This window comes from Polistes canadensis, unplaced genomic scaffold (assembly GCF_001313835.1).
Source record: "Polistes canadensis isolate GaletaPanama2010 unplaced genomic scaffold, ASM131383v1 scaffold_277, whole genome shotgun sequence".
In the NCBI taxonomy this organism is placed as follows: Eukaryota; Metazoa; Arthropoda; class Insecta; order Hymenoptera; family Vespidae; genus Polistes; species Polistes canadensis.
Window position 1 is genome coordinate 70010 of NW_014569824.1, and position 17534 is coordinate 87543.

The following is a 17534-nucleotide window of genomic DNA, read 5'->3' on the forward strand; positions in this document are numbered from 1 at the left end:
TCTAGGGACAGGTTGAAGAATGTCAAAGTTACATGACACAGAATTCTTCAAAAAATTCTTTACGGATCCCATTGATAGTGACGCAACAGGTAGGATACGTTATTCCTCATCAAAAAAATTGGCCAACGTTGGTAGAAGAAAATTCTCGAGAATTCAAGTTTTTACGATTTATTTCGTTAGAATGGAAATAACACCCTTTTAATCAGTTTTTTTCCACCCTTGTGGAAATCTTAATTCACTCCCCCTGTATATATATATATATACACACGTAAACACACATTTACTTATCATTTTACGCGTATATATACACACATTTATATTTATCTTCCTGAATTTCAACACACGTAACTAACATTTTATTTGTTAGATATTATTTGTAGTGTTATTAATTACGGTTGGTGTTATACGTCCGCGCGTTATCATTAATTTTTGCCACGGTTCGCGGCCTTCTCCGCAACGAAACACAACGGAGCAACGCAACGTAGGAATATAAAGTTTCGGAAAAATACAGGAGCGTAACGAAGTGGTAATGCCACTGGTGGCTGCAGTATGTTATGCCTCGGCACACACCACTGGCCACGCTATCTTTTTCTTTGGCGAACATGGAATGGAATAAATAAAAAAAAAAAAGAAAAATAAAAAAAAGAATATAAGAAACAGGAAAAAAAAGAGATCACGCGAAATCGCGACATCGTTCTTCGTGTCATTTGCGATTTTTAATCCAATTATACAAATCCATCTTATATAATTTCAACCCCCTTAGGTTTCTTTCGACGAAATACCCCTTCCCTTTCTTTTTCGTCGTACTCTAGGTAAATTATTACATATATACGCAATGTAAATAAATCTTTTTAATTGACTCGTAAATGTATAATATAAAAATTCGTTTCGAATAAAAAAAAAAAGAAGAGAAGTTATATTTCTTCCGTGTGTTCTATCGTTAAACTTTTATGCAGTTTTATCGTGAGTTTCTTTACGTTTATCAAAACTTCCTTTTAAATTGTAATATTATTTCGTGGTATGTACGAATAAATTTCTCTTGCAACTTTCTTAGATTTTTATTATCGAAATGTTTACTTTCGTTTGAAAAATCAATTAATATGATAAGATATTGTTAAAATGAATACTTGTAAATTAATCGTTTAAAGGATATACAACGGTGGTATTGAATTGAATTCCAAATTATTTACATAAGATTTAAAACTAGGAAGATAATTTTACGAATATTCATATAAGCGAGATATTGTCAAATATCTATTTTTTTTTTTTTTATATAATAATTTTGCACAAAATTACGAAATGAATAGAAACAAATGTATTTGAAACATGACTAGTAAACGCGACTATTAGAATGACGGTAAAAGTGATGAAATTTGTCAACAAAAATCTGACGTTTCACCGTAAACGTTGGTCGCGTTAAAAGTGAGCGTAAAGAAGGAAGAGAAAGATATAAAAAAAAAAAGAAGAAAAAAAGTAAAATAGAGAATAGAAAAAAGAGAGAGAGAAAGAATGTAGATCCTTCGACAGGTATTCTTGTCTCCGTTTGTCTATCCTTTAATAGAACCGCCGCGTGTGAATTAAAATTTAGGTCGAGGAAGTCACGAGTGCGGTGCGTTTGACACGATTTTCTCCGTTCGTCGGTCGAATGTCAAGGTGTAGGTCCCAAGTAAACGGGCCCCATGTATATATGTATTACGCGCGTATCCAGTAAGCTTTTTCGGACGTCCAAAATTCAAAGCACGACCGTTAGAATAACGTTTAACTGTAGAATCGTGGTGCAGCCTGTTAAACAAAATTTCCTCTTCCTCGTCTTCCTCCTCTTCCTCCTTCTCCTTCCTCGTTTTCTTATTGTATTATTGAATTAGAATATTTGCGACCATTATAATATTATTGTCATACCTATCTGAAATTGTTCTTCGTCATTTGCAGCGATTACAAATTATATCAAATATCGTAGTAATCTAAACATAAGATATACTTTTACGTTATGATTCATTTATAGATATATAATACATATATAAGTATTATTTATGTATAGTAATGATTTAATTTGATATAATTGTATGCGATGTAAATGCATGTTAGAAAAATGTATATAAGATAGATGATTGGTGAGAGTAAAAATATTTATCTTTGTCTCGATCATATCGTAAAAAAAGATGAGTCTTACGCGTTGAATATATGATTAAAGATAATTAATATTAAATATACGCGTTAGAAGATAATAAAAAATACTATTATTTAATGTCGAAACTAATTTAAAAATCTTTTAATACTTTATTATGAGGTGTTAATTGCTTAGATAATGTGTTTTTAAATAGAGAACAAATTCTTATATCCGATACAAATGGCTTTTTACAAAATGATTTGTATTTATGTTAAAATAGACGGCGATAAAAATGATCGTGCTAGTTGGGGTTGGGTTGGGTGGGATGGGGCGGGGAGGGAAGGGGGGAATCAATATGATTGAGCAAGTTGGATTAGTACGGTTTGTCGAATGTTTTTCAATGGTATCGTTTATTTTTGCACGGTGCTTGCAGAACGTAACGCCATCGGTTGCAGTATAATTGTTATATTATGTTGCAATGGCGTACACAGGTGCAAGGAACTCTTGAAAGAACGTTCGATCGAGATAAGATCGTCGATCGACGCGGCCTTACCTTCGCCGTTTTATTTTATTTTGTTTTGTTTTGTTTTCGCGCGCAAAAAAAGAAAAAAAAAAATATATACACTACTACCAATGGGTGAACATTATTCGTTAGAAGGAGTTATCTATATGGCGAGATAAATAAGTAACTCTTCGGTTTTCACGTTAACACGATGTGGCGTAATCTGGATTAGCAGCAGCAGCAGCAGCAGCAGGATCAACTGCGTTATATAAAACGACGACGACAAAACTCAACTATCGAAGGAAAAAGAACCTACGTTTCTTTATTACGATCCTTTATGTCTTTTAACCATTGTAATTTATCGATTCTTAAAAAACGAATTTTAACAAGTACAACAAGTAAGAATTTTAATAAGATTCCGTAAGGGTTGCGGAAGGTTGTTCAAAAATTTAACAAGCTAAACCTAGGTATTTATTATTTTTCTGTAGAAATAGTAATAAATCACTATTATTAGATACATAATAGGAAACGTGTGCCAGTGATAGTATAGTTAAACATTGATCGTTAAAGTATATATTATAATAGTTAACATTTGAACTATCAATATCTACAGCAATTCAATATTGATACTTAAACTAATATGTTTATTATAACAAGCATTATTGTTAATTTAAAGATACTCTCTTGGGAATCTACTTTAAAATATGATTTTACTTTTACCCGAATATTGTAACACTTATAAACTTGTAATCGTGTCAGATAGGACTCGGACTAATAGGCATTAGAACATTTGTTAACATTTGTTTCTTTAATCATTTCTGGTTGTTGTTCTCACATTTATATTAATATTACAAATCTATCAATATATATAAATAATATAAATAAAATCAATATATATATATATATATAAATATTACAAATTTATATACAAATATCACACAATAAAAAGATATATAGAATATAACGATGATATACGTTTGTTTGATGGTTTGTTAAAAAGACATTAAAAAAGAAAACAAGGAGAGATACGATATCATGGAGAAACTCGGTTCAAATGGCAACGTGGGGTCCTCGTATCGCGTGTGTTAGATCGCGTACGTAGACGGCGTACAAGTTCAAGAACAATGGCACTTTATGTTCCGTATGACGCAGGAGAGGAGGTTGGTTGGTTGGTTGGTTGGTTCATTCGTTTGTTGGTAGATAGTTAAGTGTATATAGGTATAGGTATAGGTTGGTTGATAGATATAGAAGGTAGATATATATATAATTTTGCCAGCCAACAACATAACTCTGCTTACGACGAGTCATTGTGGTGGTACTACCAAGCAGTTGCGGGATGGTGATGGGCAATGGCGGTGGCGGCGGTGGCCGGCAACTTTTCTGTGCCACTGACCCACAAACACACTTACCTATGTTATACTATGCTACTATATATGTACCTATGTGTGTGCTGTATCGTTCCTCCTCCTCCTCCTTCTCGTTGTCGTCGTCGTCGTTGTCGTTGTCGTTGTCGTTGTCCTCCTCGTCGTCATCGTTGTCATCGTTATCGCAATTCTTTATAAATCCGTACGATCATTCTCTGTAGAAAAGGCTCGTCTATCTTCTCATATGCGCTATCGATCATGAAGAATATAGTCCCCCAGTATTCGTGAGAACTCTGCGATCCGATTACTTCAGCTTCTTCGAACTAACGGTTCGCTTAGATACCTCACGGGGGATAAAATAATACGTAACTTTTCTCGCGAGGCTAATTTTCATTTGTATTTTTTCCTTCTTCTCTCTATTTTTTTTTTTTTTTTTTTTTTATTATTAATATAATATAATTTATAATACTCTCTCTTCTGTGTTATATGTTAATCCCATTGTGTAGCTTCGAAGTAAAGTTTTAACACAATAATTGGTTCACCCTTAATAATATGTCGGACTCGAATAGATGAATGAGCAAAACATTTTTGTGTGTATTCTTTTTTTTGTAGAATTAATCGTGAAATAAATTGACGCATTAAAAGAATAGTTAAGAAGAAAGTAAATAATACTTACTAAACGTAAGTATAGGTATACCTGACTTGTAATTATCTATCTAACGATAATTATTATAAGACGGACTAATGTAATTATTTCGTTTCTATGGGTTTTATGGGTTCAAGGTCATTAATAGTCGTTCCTAAATTGTATATTAAAACCACCGTGGAAATAATCCCGAGTTATTAAGGACAATTTCTATGAGGAAGAAATGGGCCCACAAGCTTATAGCGGTCCGATTACTTTCCAACACCTCGGTTACGCGGAAATGATTTTTATGTTATTGAGTTACTCGATTGTAACCCCAAACGATGCTTCATGTAAAAGTAAGTAATAAGTATGCTACGAGGAGAATGGATGATAATAGTTATTAGCAATTTTCTTACGAAATCAATTTTTCCTATGATATTTTTATTATTATTATTATTATTATTATTATTATTATTATTATTATTATTATATGCTTTTTAATAATAAGTAGTGGTCGTGGAAGTTTTGCTTGTACAGGCGTCGAAGTCACCGGGTATCAATTTTTTTGTTTCTTTTTGCGTAAGTATTTATTGTAGAAGTCTTGCTTATGCAGGCGTCGAGGTCTCCGGCATTGAAGTCTCTTAATAAAGATTAGAAAGAGATTTCAACGAGTGGTCTATAATATAAATCATAAATGTTTTACGGTAATTTTAATAAATAGGAGATAGTACGTATATTACATTATCATTATTCAATCGATCTTTTTTTTAAAAGTTAATTCTTTTAAAAAGAAATATAACATTTTTAGCATTTGGCAAGTGTAATAGTCCGTAATAGAAACGACAAGAGAACATAACAATGTATTCAGTTTTATGCTCCGTTTCGCGTTAGCGTGTTATCGTTTGTATATACGTGATCTTATACGAACAACGAAACAAAGTCTGTTGGTAGTTGACCACAAGAAGCTTGTACACACACACACACAGCAGATACAAAAGTATAAATGTGTAAATATATGTGTGCGCGCGCACTCATTCGATGCTCGTACAAGCGCACGCGCACGCGTGTAAAAATAAAACGTCTCCCCATAACTGCGCAGCCCCGATCCACGTTTACTCTCCATCTCGATTGGCCTACTTGGTAAACAGGACAAAACTAGAAGAGTGACGGCGTTCCTGCTGCTCGATTAGAAGAAGGAAGCGAAAGAAAAAGAAGAGTGGGAGGAGTTGAAAGAAAGAAAGAAAGAAAGAGAGAGAGAGAGAGAGAGAAAACTCGTAGACTTTTTATTTTGAAGCGAAAATCCAAGACGAAACTAAGAAAACGAACGTAAGAAAACCAAGATCGGGAAAAAGAAAGGCAATAATCATAATAATATGTGCGACGGTAACGAAATCGTTTTCGTCGTTATATCGTCGTCATTATCACGTGCTAATGTAAGACGACCAACTTTTGGTTTCCTACGTTAAACTATCTTGTAATGAATTTCTTTATCCTATTACCGAAGACGAAAACCCTTCTTGCTCTAATTGTTTAACCGGACTATTACCAAGAGTAAAAACTTGGCCGTGTTAATCGTTCGTTCAGATAGCAACAATGGCGATTGTCGATTCACCACCACCATTTGTGCGTTATTTTAATCGATGATGATTATCATAGTTGTCTGGGTGTTTATTTTAAGACTCGATACACGATACGATTATCTCCGACGGTGTAGAATTATGGAGGTCATCGATTAACGTTTTATAAGGAAAAAAAGTGTTACAAAAAATGCGTTCTAAATTTGATTATTTTTTTCTGTATAGTAGTCCTCCTTCATACGAATTATCTTTATATCTATGAACGAACGAAGAAACAAACAAACGAGTTATTATTATTCCAATGACTCAGACAGGGCTAATAATCGTACGAACATTTACTTATGTTAGTTATACATTTATATAAAGAAGAATTGGTATTGAGCACGAGCATGATCGAAGGTGTTCGTTCTTCGTTTTTCGGCCCTTCTCTTCCTTTTTCTTTCATTTTTTTTTCTTTCTTCTTCCTTTTTGTTCCTTTTTTTCTGACCGTTTCGCCGCCTACCGAAATCCGGAACCACCAACGATATTTGGAGGTCTCCGAGCTCCTCCACTCCCTCTTGCTCGCTGTCTTACACACTTTTCAGAATGTCCTCATTTTTTTGGGGTCTCGGACTCTCGACCGTTGCGTGACTTCCTCAACGCGACGAATTAATGTAAGATCCGTGTGTGTATCTATGTATGTATTATTGATATTTTAACTGTAAGAGGAATTCAAATTACATCTGAAGTCAACGGCAAAATATGTAACATCGTTCAATTAACACTCGAATACAGCTTACAGCTGCATGATCATTAATGAACGTTATGTAAAAGTATTCGCATACGAATGTTTTTGTTTTCCTATGCAATAGGTGAGGACGGGGTCATCGTTTTAACGTTTTAGACACGAAAGTTAAATTGTAAAATTTATTTTATTTGTCTAAAGACATAGATTGTGCGTAACAATTGCCCATTGGAATATAAAAGAAATGTTAAAAATGAATAGCTCATTTTTATAATTAACTTATAAAAATATAATATCAGTAAAGGAATGCGAGTTTAATGGTTATATTTGCTTAACGCAACCCTATTAACGAATAAATTATTTTTCCCTTATCTTTGTTTATCGCTGCAAGGAAGAAAAGGAAGATAAAATAAATAAAGATAAATTCATTGTTGTTTGAATCACATAGTATCATATATATTTATTACAACTAGAAGATATTTGAATTAGTCCTAAATAACGTATATTACCTATTATATTATATATTATACCTATTAAAATTGAATGATTCATAAACGTTAGATATAAAATAAGAAAAAAAAGATAAAATGAGATTCTTATTCTATTTTGTTAAAATAAACATACATTGATATATAGCTATTTAAATACTACCTTATCTCATTCGATAAACATCGGTGCTTAAAATGAACCTTAATGACCACTGATGCAACCAACGCTTAACGATTACACACGATTACGAATAGAAATTGTTAAAAGAGACAAAAAGGAGAGAAAAAAGAAAAAAACAAATAAATAAATAATATTAAAAAAACATATCTTTTGTTAATACGCATAGGATTATATTATTTATGTAACGACCTCGTCCGTTTTCGTTCTTCCTCGTCCGTTTTCGTTCTTCCTCGTCCGTTTTCGTTCTTCCTCGTTCTTCCTCGTTCTTCCTCGTCATCTTCGTCATCGCCTTCGTGTCGGGAATGATCACGGCAATTCTAACAAGGTATAATATGGAACCCGTGTGTAACGGCAACGCGAGTAAATTTCCTCGTAAGTTTATCGTGCAACATCCGCGTTAGGTTGATGTCCATGTGTGTAAGCGAACAACCCAACTACCCCCCTTGCTCCTGCCCCTGCCCCTACCCCGGTCCTCCCACCATACCCTTCCTCCCACTCGCGTTAGCCATTCGAACATTGGTGGGGTTAGGTAAGAAGCTCACCTGTATACTCGCACGTATTACACGAGCACGTGTGCGTGACACTTCGAGACGAGGTACATATGCCGGCAGGGTAAGCTTCATGATTGGTCGAATGCCTAACATCGACGTTTTCACTCCACGCTTCGTCAAATATAACACGTACGAACCAAGTATATAGATATATGTAAGTAGGTATATATATATATATATATATGTATATGATGATATACTTTTATATATATACATCGAGTTGTTTCTTAATAGGAGAACACGAGCTTGCTGAGTCCTTGCCAAGGCCGATCGAACTTGCTTCTTCTTGGCTACTACTAATGACCCGTTGACATTTTTTTGTCCTTTTCTTTTTCTTTTTCTTTCTCTTTCTTTCTTTCTTTCTCCTTTCTTTATTAACGGCCTTTCGATAATCCATCGATGCCGTATGGAAAAATCAAAAATTGTTATATTTGTTTTATATTATTTATCTATTATCGTTGATCTTATCTAAAAGCATTATTCACGTTTGGTTTTAAATTATAGTTCGAATAATTACAATATTAGATTTTTGTTGTTTGTTTTATGTTTTATTCAAACAAACACATTTTATCTTTAACGTAGAAAAAATATCGTTAATTAGACGATGGACCTTGAACGGAGAAAGTGTTAGATATAATAAAATAATTTTTTAGGACTTTGGACTTTTGTGTCTTTTGTATTCTGTGTTTTGAGAACGTGAAAGAATTTTATTCTTTGTTGAAGGGGATTTTTCCTAAAGCCTATTTTATTCTTTATATTTTGACAAAAGAGTACGGTCCCAAGAGCACCGAGGTATCTTTTCTTTTATTTCTGATTTCAACGACACGAGCAAAATAAAGTCTTCTAAATTTATCAAAAACTACGGAAAAAACCCATGGGTGGTCCTTTGATAATCCATAAACAATTTAAAAATATTCTTCAAAGTTATATATATATATATATATCAGAGAAAATGATATTTCTATATTTAAGTATAATCGCGTTATCGTAAAAATCTAAAATTAATATCATTGATATGATTTAGTATTATATTTTTCTGTTTTATTCGATTCGTTTATATGAACATTTTATTTTACAATCCTCTCGAATATTTGTCTGTAAGGGGACAATTCCATTCATAAGGTAAACGGAAAGAAAAAGAATCGGAAGGTATACCTTTTTTCTTTTAAAGCATTTTACAAAAACTACCGTACTATTATTTGAATGAAAATCAATGGAATCGTTTGACCAGGTAAAAATAGTAAACGGGAGACAGCGGTATAGCGGTTACACTTATTAAACTATTGGAAATATTTGGTTCCCTTTTAGTCAAGCTTCCAATTTCAGAAGAAAAGAGAATAAAATTCTTCTTCTTATTGTTAAACATGACAGATATTATGTATATAATAAATTTTCGAGAAGACATGTTATTTAAAAAAAAAAAAAAAGAAAAAAACTAACACTGCCGTAATATTTTTTCCGATTTTTGAACGTGGATAGATTCATGTAAAATTTATTTCAATTCTTACATAAGATATTGCGATTATTTTTCTTTAAAATCAATTGTAAAATCAATTGATCTTGTAAAATCAATCGAAATTTGTAAAATCAATTGATCTTGTAAGATTAATTATACAAATTTGAATTCTACGATGTTTTTATTAACCGTATATAACAGATGTTAAATTTGTCCGAATTTATGTGAAACATAATTCTTAAAATATTTATATACTTTTCCTAAGTATACAAATTTTCAGAACTGGCTAGTATTGAATATAGAATCTTTCAAAATGGATATCATGGAAAAGTATTAGTCGACAAACATGTACAAATATTTCGACAACTCAGCGTGAATCGGATCGACTTTAAGAAACAGCGTGTCTCTTAATATTTAAACTCGTACTACTTGCTGTGAAAGAGAAATGAATGCACCAAGAAGACCATTGATTGTCTACGTCCTTTTTCCTTATTATTAGAATTATTCGGAAATATAGAAGAAAATGTTCTTCAAGTTAAAAAGTAACAAATATTTTAATATATGAAATATGAATAAACAATTAAAATTGAGAAATATTTTATAAAGATGACACTATAAATGGTAATAATTATATAGAAATTAATTTTTCTATATAAAATGAAATACGATACTTATATCTTATTTGAGATAAAAGATATAGAATATATATTATGTTAAAATAGATATTATATTGTTATGAGTATCGTCGAGAACCTTCGTTTAGCCATTATAAAAGTTATTGAGTTCACGAACGCTACAGCTAAGACAGTAATCCAGCTAATTAGGTAGTTTTTTTTTGTTTTGTTTTGTTTTATTTTACTTCGAACGATATTTTCTTGCCTTCACGGTGCATCGTGACGGCCAATGATCGAGAAATCATTGGGGGGAAGGAAAAAAAAAAGTGACAGGGCCTTTGCAAAACAAATGGGTATAATATCATCAAGGTAATACCTATCGGTTGAACATCAAAATGCTTTGAGAACGATATAACTTCGATTTGCTTAGGTGTGTTTTATTACTCGTACCTTGAAATATTTCTAAGTGTCGATGATTCGAGTCTTTCCTTGCTTTTGAATAATTATTGTTTCCTTATGGTGTGTGTGTGTTCGTTCAGTAGAGTAGTATATTTTTTTCTTTTTTTTTTTTCAACTTTATTATACATCTATTTTTTTCCTTCCATTCTATTTGTTTCGTAGTCGTAACAATCGAAACAATTTACGTTTACATTGGCCTGATTTATTGAAATCGCACGATACTACTAATGCATTTCACGAAGGACACAATCCTGTGACACGTGTTTCCATCATATTGTTCTTTTAAGATCCTTCAACGTAGTCCTTGTTAACCGATCGACCGACAAACGTGTTTAGTCTGTTACGTGATTATCTTAAATCTCTTATAATTTAAGGAAACAAAAGTTTTCATTATGAAAACGCTCGCAGAAAGATATATCGATTTTTCGTTACGAATTTTTTTTCTTTGAAAATAAAAAAAGGACGTCCCGGAAATGAAAGATGTATAGGAGATAGTTAAGCAAGGTTATCGATTGTGAACAAATTTAAAACATGTGTTGGTTGATGCATTCTAATGTCTCTTGAAAAGATTTACAGTAACATCTGTAGTACACGTGTTATATTTTCAACTTACATTTCTCAGGCACGCTTACAATTTTATATCTCTATGTTAAAAATTGAAACGTGTTAAATCTACGGGGTGGAAGTTCAATCTTACAATAAGTTGGATCTTTGAATGACATTGTATTAACATAAGTAGAATCACATGTCGAGCAGAAGATTCATGATTGTAATTCAACGTTTCCTCAAAATTTAAAATAGACGGACGTTGTCCTAGATTTTCAAACTATCATTCCTCTTTAGTATTTCAGTTTCTAGCTTTTTAAAATATAAATATTTCTTTGGATTAATATTAAAAAATATGATATTATTCTTAATATTTTAATATCTTATTAATTCTGTGTACGATAAGTTACAAATCTTCTTTTTTTTTTTTGGTATATTTATTACAAGAGGTTTCAAGGTTTGAATTAAGTTACTTTTTTTAATTAAAAAGAACAAAATTTATTTCTATTTATTGTTAGATTCTTCGACTAAGGTGCAACATTGTTGGCGAATGGTACCACTAGTCGCAACAACGAAAGTGTAACCGACTAGTTGCGCAGAAGTGGGGCTGCCGTTCCGCAGTCCGAATTCATCATCGTTGTTTTTAGTTGGGACACGTGTTTAATCCGCTATTACTATATTACGATATGTGTTTTCAATTGATTAGATTAAACGTTCGGACAAATAAAAGATTGTCTTGTTTGTTTTACGAAAAATACAGTAACGAAGAGAGAGAGAGAGAGAGGGTGAAAAAAAATAGGATAGACCATCGGGATGCGTATTGTATATTTTATTTCTCAAATTCTTCTAAATTTTTTTTTTCTAGGTTATAAAAGTAAATAAATAAGAAAAGAAAGAAACAAAAAACAAAAAATAAGAAAGGGAGAGAAAAAAATACGAAAAAATAAAAAAGGGAGAGAAAAAAAACGAACAAAAGTCCAGAGAAGAGCTAGAGGAAAAAAAAAAATACAAGAAAGAAAAAAAAAATAGAGAGAGACCCGCGTAAAATTGTGCCACTGTTAACGGCGAGTTCAATTGTAACGATAGAACGGGACATACGGAGTGTTCGGCTTCTTTAATCCCGTTAAAGTTTAATTTTTAAGCTAAAAAAAAAGCCGAAAAAAATAAAAAGGGAAGAAAAGATAGGAAAAAAAATAAAGAGGGAAAGAATTAAAAATATAAAAATAAAAAAAAAAGGTTACAATAATGGTCCATTTTTTCTTGAATCAACGGGATCGGTCGTTTTCTGGTTTCTTCGTATAGTAGACCATTGATACAATTCTTTTTTTTTTCTTCTTCTTCTTCTTTATTGTAATATTAAAGGTGTGTCTGTTATTTTTTTTTTTTGCCTATTATTCCATTCCCGAACTATTTCCACATTCCGTTTTTCGTCTACTGGGTTAGTTTTGGGTAAAATTCGTTATGCTAACTGTAAAAAAAAAAAAACCTATAAAAATTTCAAAGGATTAGAAAAACTGTTCTTTAAATCTCTTTGATCTTTTTTTTTTTTATCATATCCCCTCGTTCAAATAAAAGATCGAATTTTAGAAAATCTGAGGGGGATGAAAATGTTCGAAAATGTTGATTTTACGAATCGTTTATGCAGAATCCAATGTAATTTTGTTACCAACTAACTAACAATATGTAAGCCGTGTTTAACGTTCATAAGTGCAAGCCGAATGGTGTGCGATAAAGAACCATGACGAGGTATGTGCTGAAAGCGTAAGAATATCATCCCCTTTACTTTGTGTGCGTTTTTGATCACATGAGAACGAACGGCCTCCTTCGATATTACAAGCATGAAATCTTCTAATCGTTTCCATTCGTTTAACCGTTTCAAAAATGAAAGCAATTTAACGAATTAACATAGTCATCATTATGATAAGTCAATTATCATTTAACACTTAGTTACATTGATAAGCGTTTGAAACGTGTTTTAAAATGTTTTAATGATATTTCGAATATATTATCAATAATCTAATAATATAGTTGATAATTAAAACATCATAAGGAAAAATAAAAATGTGTAATAATATACCTAATATAAGTTTGAATGGATAACAATTTTTGCGAGTAATTTGTGTATTTCTTGGGAAAACAAAAAAAAATCGATTAGATTAAATCGTTGTAAAGAAAGAATCCGACGGCTGTTAAGATGAATATTTTAGAAAAAAGAAAGAAATTGGTATGTATGATTTAATATTAAACAAAAAAAAGACAGAACGCGATTTTACAAATATTTTTTGTATATATATATATATATTTACGCTACTCAAATCAAATTATTGTTGCAATTATTATTTTTACGATCGTACTCGTGATATATCTTGCACAAGTGTTTCTAGAGGAACGTGCCGGATCTAATAAGTTGCGTGCAATTTATCGAAGCTCAGTTCGTGGTTACAAATTAATAAATAATGTTTGCGCGTACGTACATTCGTGTTTGTGTGCGTGTGTGTGTGTGTGTGTATTTGTCGTGATTTCTATCGAGTTAGTGTCACTTGCGTAAGAACGAGAAAAGGTACATGAAAAAGGATGACTTCTTTCTTTCTCACCGAAATACGAAGAAAATGAATATAAATTAAAAACCTTATGCTCTTTATCTTTTCTAAAACTAATATATAAATATATTATAATATATCAATTGTTTTATATATATATTTTTTTTAAAATGAATAATAAATTTGGCGATTGTGTGTAAGATTCGCAATCAACATTTAAATGAATGTTAATAACATTAGAAAAATCGATTAATTATACGAGAGATTGATAAAAAAAAAATTAATATTTTTACACACCGATAGAATGATAATAAATTGACTGACCATGAAAAATGTTACTTTAGAGATATATTTAAATTAAATATAGAATTGAATTAATAGACATTTCAAAAGTAATCATAAAAATAAATTCATCGACTCTATGGATTTTATCAGTTACATAATATATTAGAATTAAATTAAATCGAATGAATAAACATTTTTTAATTTGAATTTCGTAAGATTGATTATTTTTAATATCGAAAACCATGGATAGTAGCAGTTTTGCCGAAATGGGACTGAAGAAGATGTAAGGTGGTCCTCTATGAGATGCTGGAAGAAGTAAAAGAGTAGAAGAAGAAGAAGAAGAAGAAGAAGAAGAAGAAGAAGAAGAAGAAGAAGAAGAAGAAGAAGAAGAAGAAGAAGAAGAAGAAGAAAGGGAAGAAAGAAAAGAAGGAGGAAATAGAGTCGTGAAGTAGACTTTGTGTAGTAGTAGGGGGTTTTTATGGGAACTAGAGTGGGGATTGAATGGTAGAGGTAAAACGGCGGCCTATCGGAAAGCAAAGGGGAGGGGTACCGGCGGCATGGTAACGAGTAGAGGCCCGTCGCAGTAAGGGCCTACATCCCATTCAGAACGTTTCTGCCTCGTCTACTTTTAGTAATAAGTTACATCTTGTCCAGTGAGCCTGTTAAATCTAGCTCTTCCTCTTTCTTTCTCTTATTACTATTGACTTATATATATATAGATATATTACGTTTGCATACACACATATATGTGTAGAAATATTTTCTTATTTTCCCAGTAATGCAACCCAGTGTTCTTTATTTTTGTGTCACTATTTTTATATTGATTTCTTTACTTTCTTTTTTTTTTTTTTCGTAATTATTTCCTGTCAAACTCACGTATAAGAAATTTTGAATGAAAGTGTTTGACAATCGGTACGACGAGATCCGTGTTACACAGTTTGTGAATCTGTGAAACAGGAATACGATAGATCGAGACGAGATAATCGATGTTATTATTTCTATATTTGAAATTATTCATCGATCCAGGTGCATCTTATCATATATATCTGTTTGTTCGTTAGTTTCATTTCCTTATTCTCGAGTAAGAAAGGTTGTTTACAATCAGTGCTAGATCGAGAATAAGAAGAATAAGAAGAAGAATATATCGAGTGTAATAGTTGGATTTTGTTGTTGTTGTTCTTCTTCTTCTTGTGAACAGAGAGAAATATATGTGTACAGATATACACACGCGTCGATACGTTAATTTAAACGATCAATCGTGATTATATTATCGTTATCAAAAGAAATAAAGCAGAGTTTAACGTATCGAAGAAGGTGCGAGGAAGGTCTTCGGCCGATGAGGACTATAGGGAGGCTGATGAACGAATACTATCGACGAAGATCGAGGAAGTACGGGCGGAGAGGTTGGATGAGGTCAAAGATTGCATCCCACGGGAGTTCTTCCTGATCCAAGTTGCGTGATCAAGTTGAGAAAGAGTTAAGGAAGAAATTAAAAAGAGGAGGAAAAGAAGAAGAAGAAGAAGACGACGAAGAAGAAGGAGAAGAAGAAGAAAACGGATACAAAATCGGATGAGATAAACTGGTTAGAAGAACTCAGTGAAAGTTCCGTGGTCCTCTCTTTCCCACGTTTCCGGGTTTCTCGGTCGATCATAATACACGACGAAAACAACACAACGAAGGAGGATTATTAATTCTTCCAACCTTTACTTGACCCTGATACCAATCCCTCGTACAATTAGTGCTCGAATATTGTGCTATTTATTTTGTTTGTTTTAACATCGTATTTTTTTGTAATTCATCGAAGTTACGGGGGAAACTTCGTTGCATTTTTAAGCGTCGAGGTTTATCTTGCCTTTTTTTTTTCTTCTTTTTTTTTTTTGTTACACCGGTCTCGTGCACGGAACCCATGTGGTAAACATTGCACGAACAATTATTTATCGTTAAGACAATTCTGTGAATAACGAAAAAGACAAGTATTATAAAGAGAGAAAAAAACGAAAAGGTAAAAAAAAAGAAGAGAGAAGACAACGAATTGAGGAATTCGTTGCACAAGTGCATTAATCTTTCTTTTCGTTTGTATTGATTGATAAAAGAAGGTCCTGAGGACAACAAAAATTTCACTCTGGATACCACGTTGCTCATATGTAAGTAATAATATATTTTTCTTTACATTTTTACATTTTCTTTATAACTTTTTCTTTAACGTGAATTAGGATTCAGATCGTTATAGTGTCCCCCGACGCTTACGTGATTTATATAATTTTACGAAATAACGAATTTGTTTAGTTTAAGCTTTTTTCTTCCCCCGTTGTAAAGAAATATTATACGATAATTGTGATTTTTTTTTTTTATATATATAAATAACGTTTAAAGAACAAGAGGAAAGGATTTTAGAGAGTGCTATTCGGATCGACCTAGTAAGAAGTCGAAGAACTTTAGAAACCAATGTATCTAGACTCAGGTCCGCGTGATGAGAATTTAACTACAAAATTAAATAGAACGATTTTTATTTTTTTCACTCCCGTTGTTTTTAACAATACATCTTCAAGGAATAAACAATTTTGTTTGATCTCTCATTCGCGTGGATAAATAATTAATTTAAATTCTGGCATTATTTTAACTATCGAAAAGAAAGAAAAGAAAAAAGTAGGTACAACAAAATTCGAACTAAATAATGACCTTTTAACCTTAATACCTAACCAAGGAATAAAAGCTCAGCGGGGTTATTGTTCAAATATTTTGATCGTTTGAATGAACCATTCTCGATTAGTTACTAAGTCCCAATGGACTAAAATCGAAAAGATGAATAACGGATTCTATAATTTAATGGCATTAGCATAAATTGAATAGATGAATCCCTTAGGTATCCGGAAGGTTATTTACTTTCGTTTTTATGGCCTTTTAAATTCAAAAAAAACAAACAAAAAATTGTAAAAATCTAAGAAGACAAAAGTAACAATTAATCATAATAATTTCGTGTCACGAGATTTTTATTATATTGCTTTTAAATTTCGTATTACATTAAAATAACATTAGTATAGCTTGTTCGGATAAATTTTTCAATAATCCTTGAATACTATTATATAAAAAAAATAAAGAGAAAAATATGTAATATTTTACAATGTAGACAAAGAAATAGGGAATAAATAAATAAAGAAATAGAGAGAGAGAGAGATAAAAATAATCATAAGGAATATTCTATTTAACAAAATTATTCAATACAATACAAAGAGAGAATAGATCAAAAAAGAGAGAGATAGAGAGAGATAGAGATAGAGAGAGAGAGAGAGAGAGAGAGAGTTATGTTGCGTTGAAATATCAAACACAACGAGTTTGAGTACGTGAAATCGTTCTCGTGCTTCCACCTGTGTAGAACACCGACCCATTTCCGATCCCATCCATCGCGTATATTCGCAGAAAGTAACGTGGCTGGATAGGGACGGTGTCGTCGACCCAGAACGTATCTATACTATCCTCGTATCTATAAGTCTTCCAACCAATGGTGCTTCTTT

General features: G+C 32.0%; 1 protein-coding gene across 1 annotated transcript in view; it reads left to right on the forward strand.

Annotated features, from left to right (window-relative positions):
• The first annotated feature begins 4842 nt into the window (after positions 1–4842).
• LOC106790998 (ras guanine nucleotide exchange factor B) overlaps positions 4843–17534 on the forward strand; it is a 21089-nt gene continuing 8397 nt past the window's right edge. The window contains exon 1 of the mRNA XM_014756304.1: positions 4843–4957. Within this exon, the coding sequence (XP_014611790.1) occupies positions 4843–4957 (115 nt within the window). The remainder of the gene's footprint in view (positions 4958–17534) is intronic.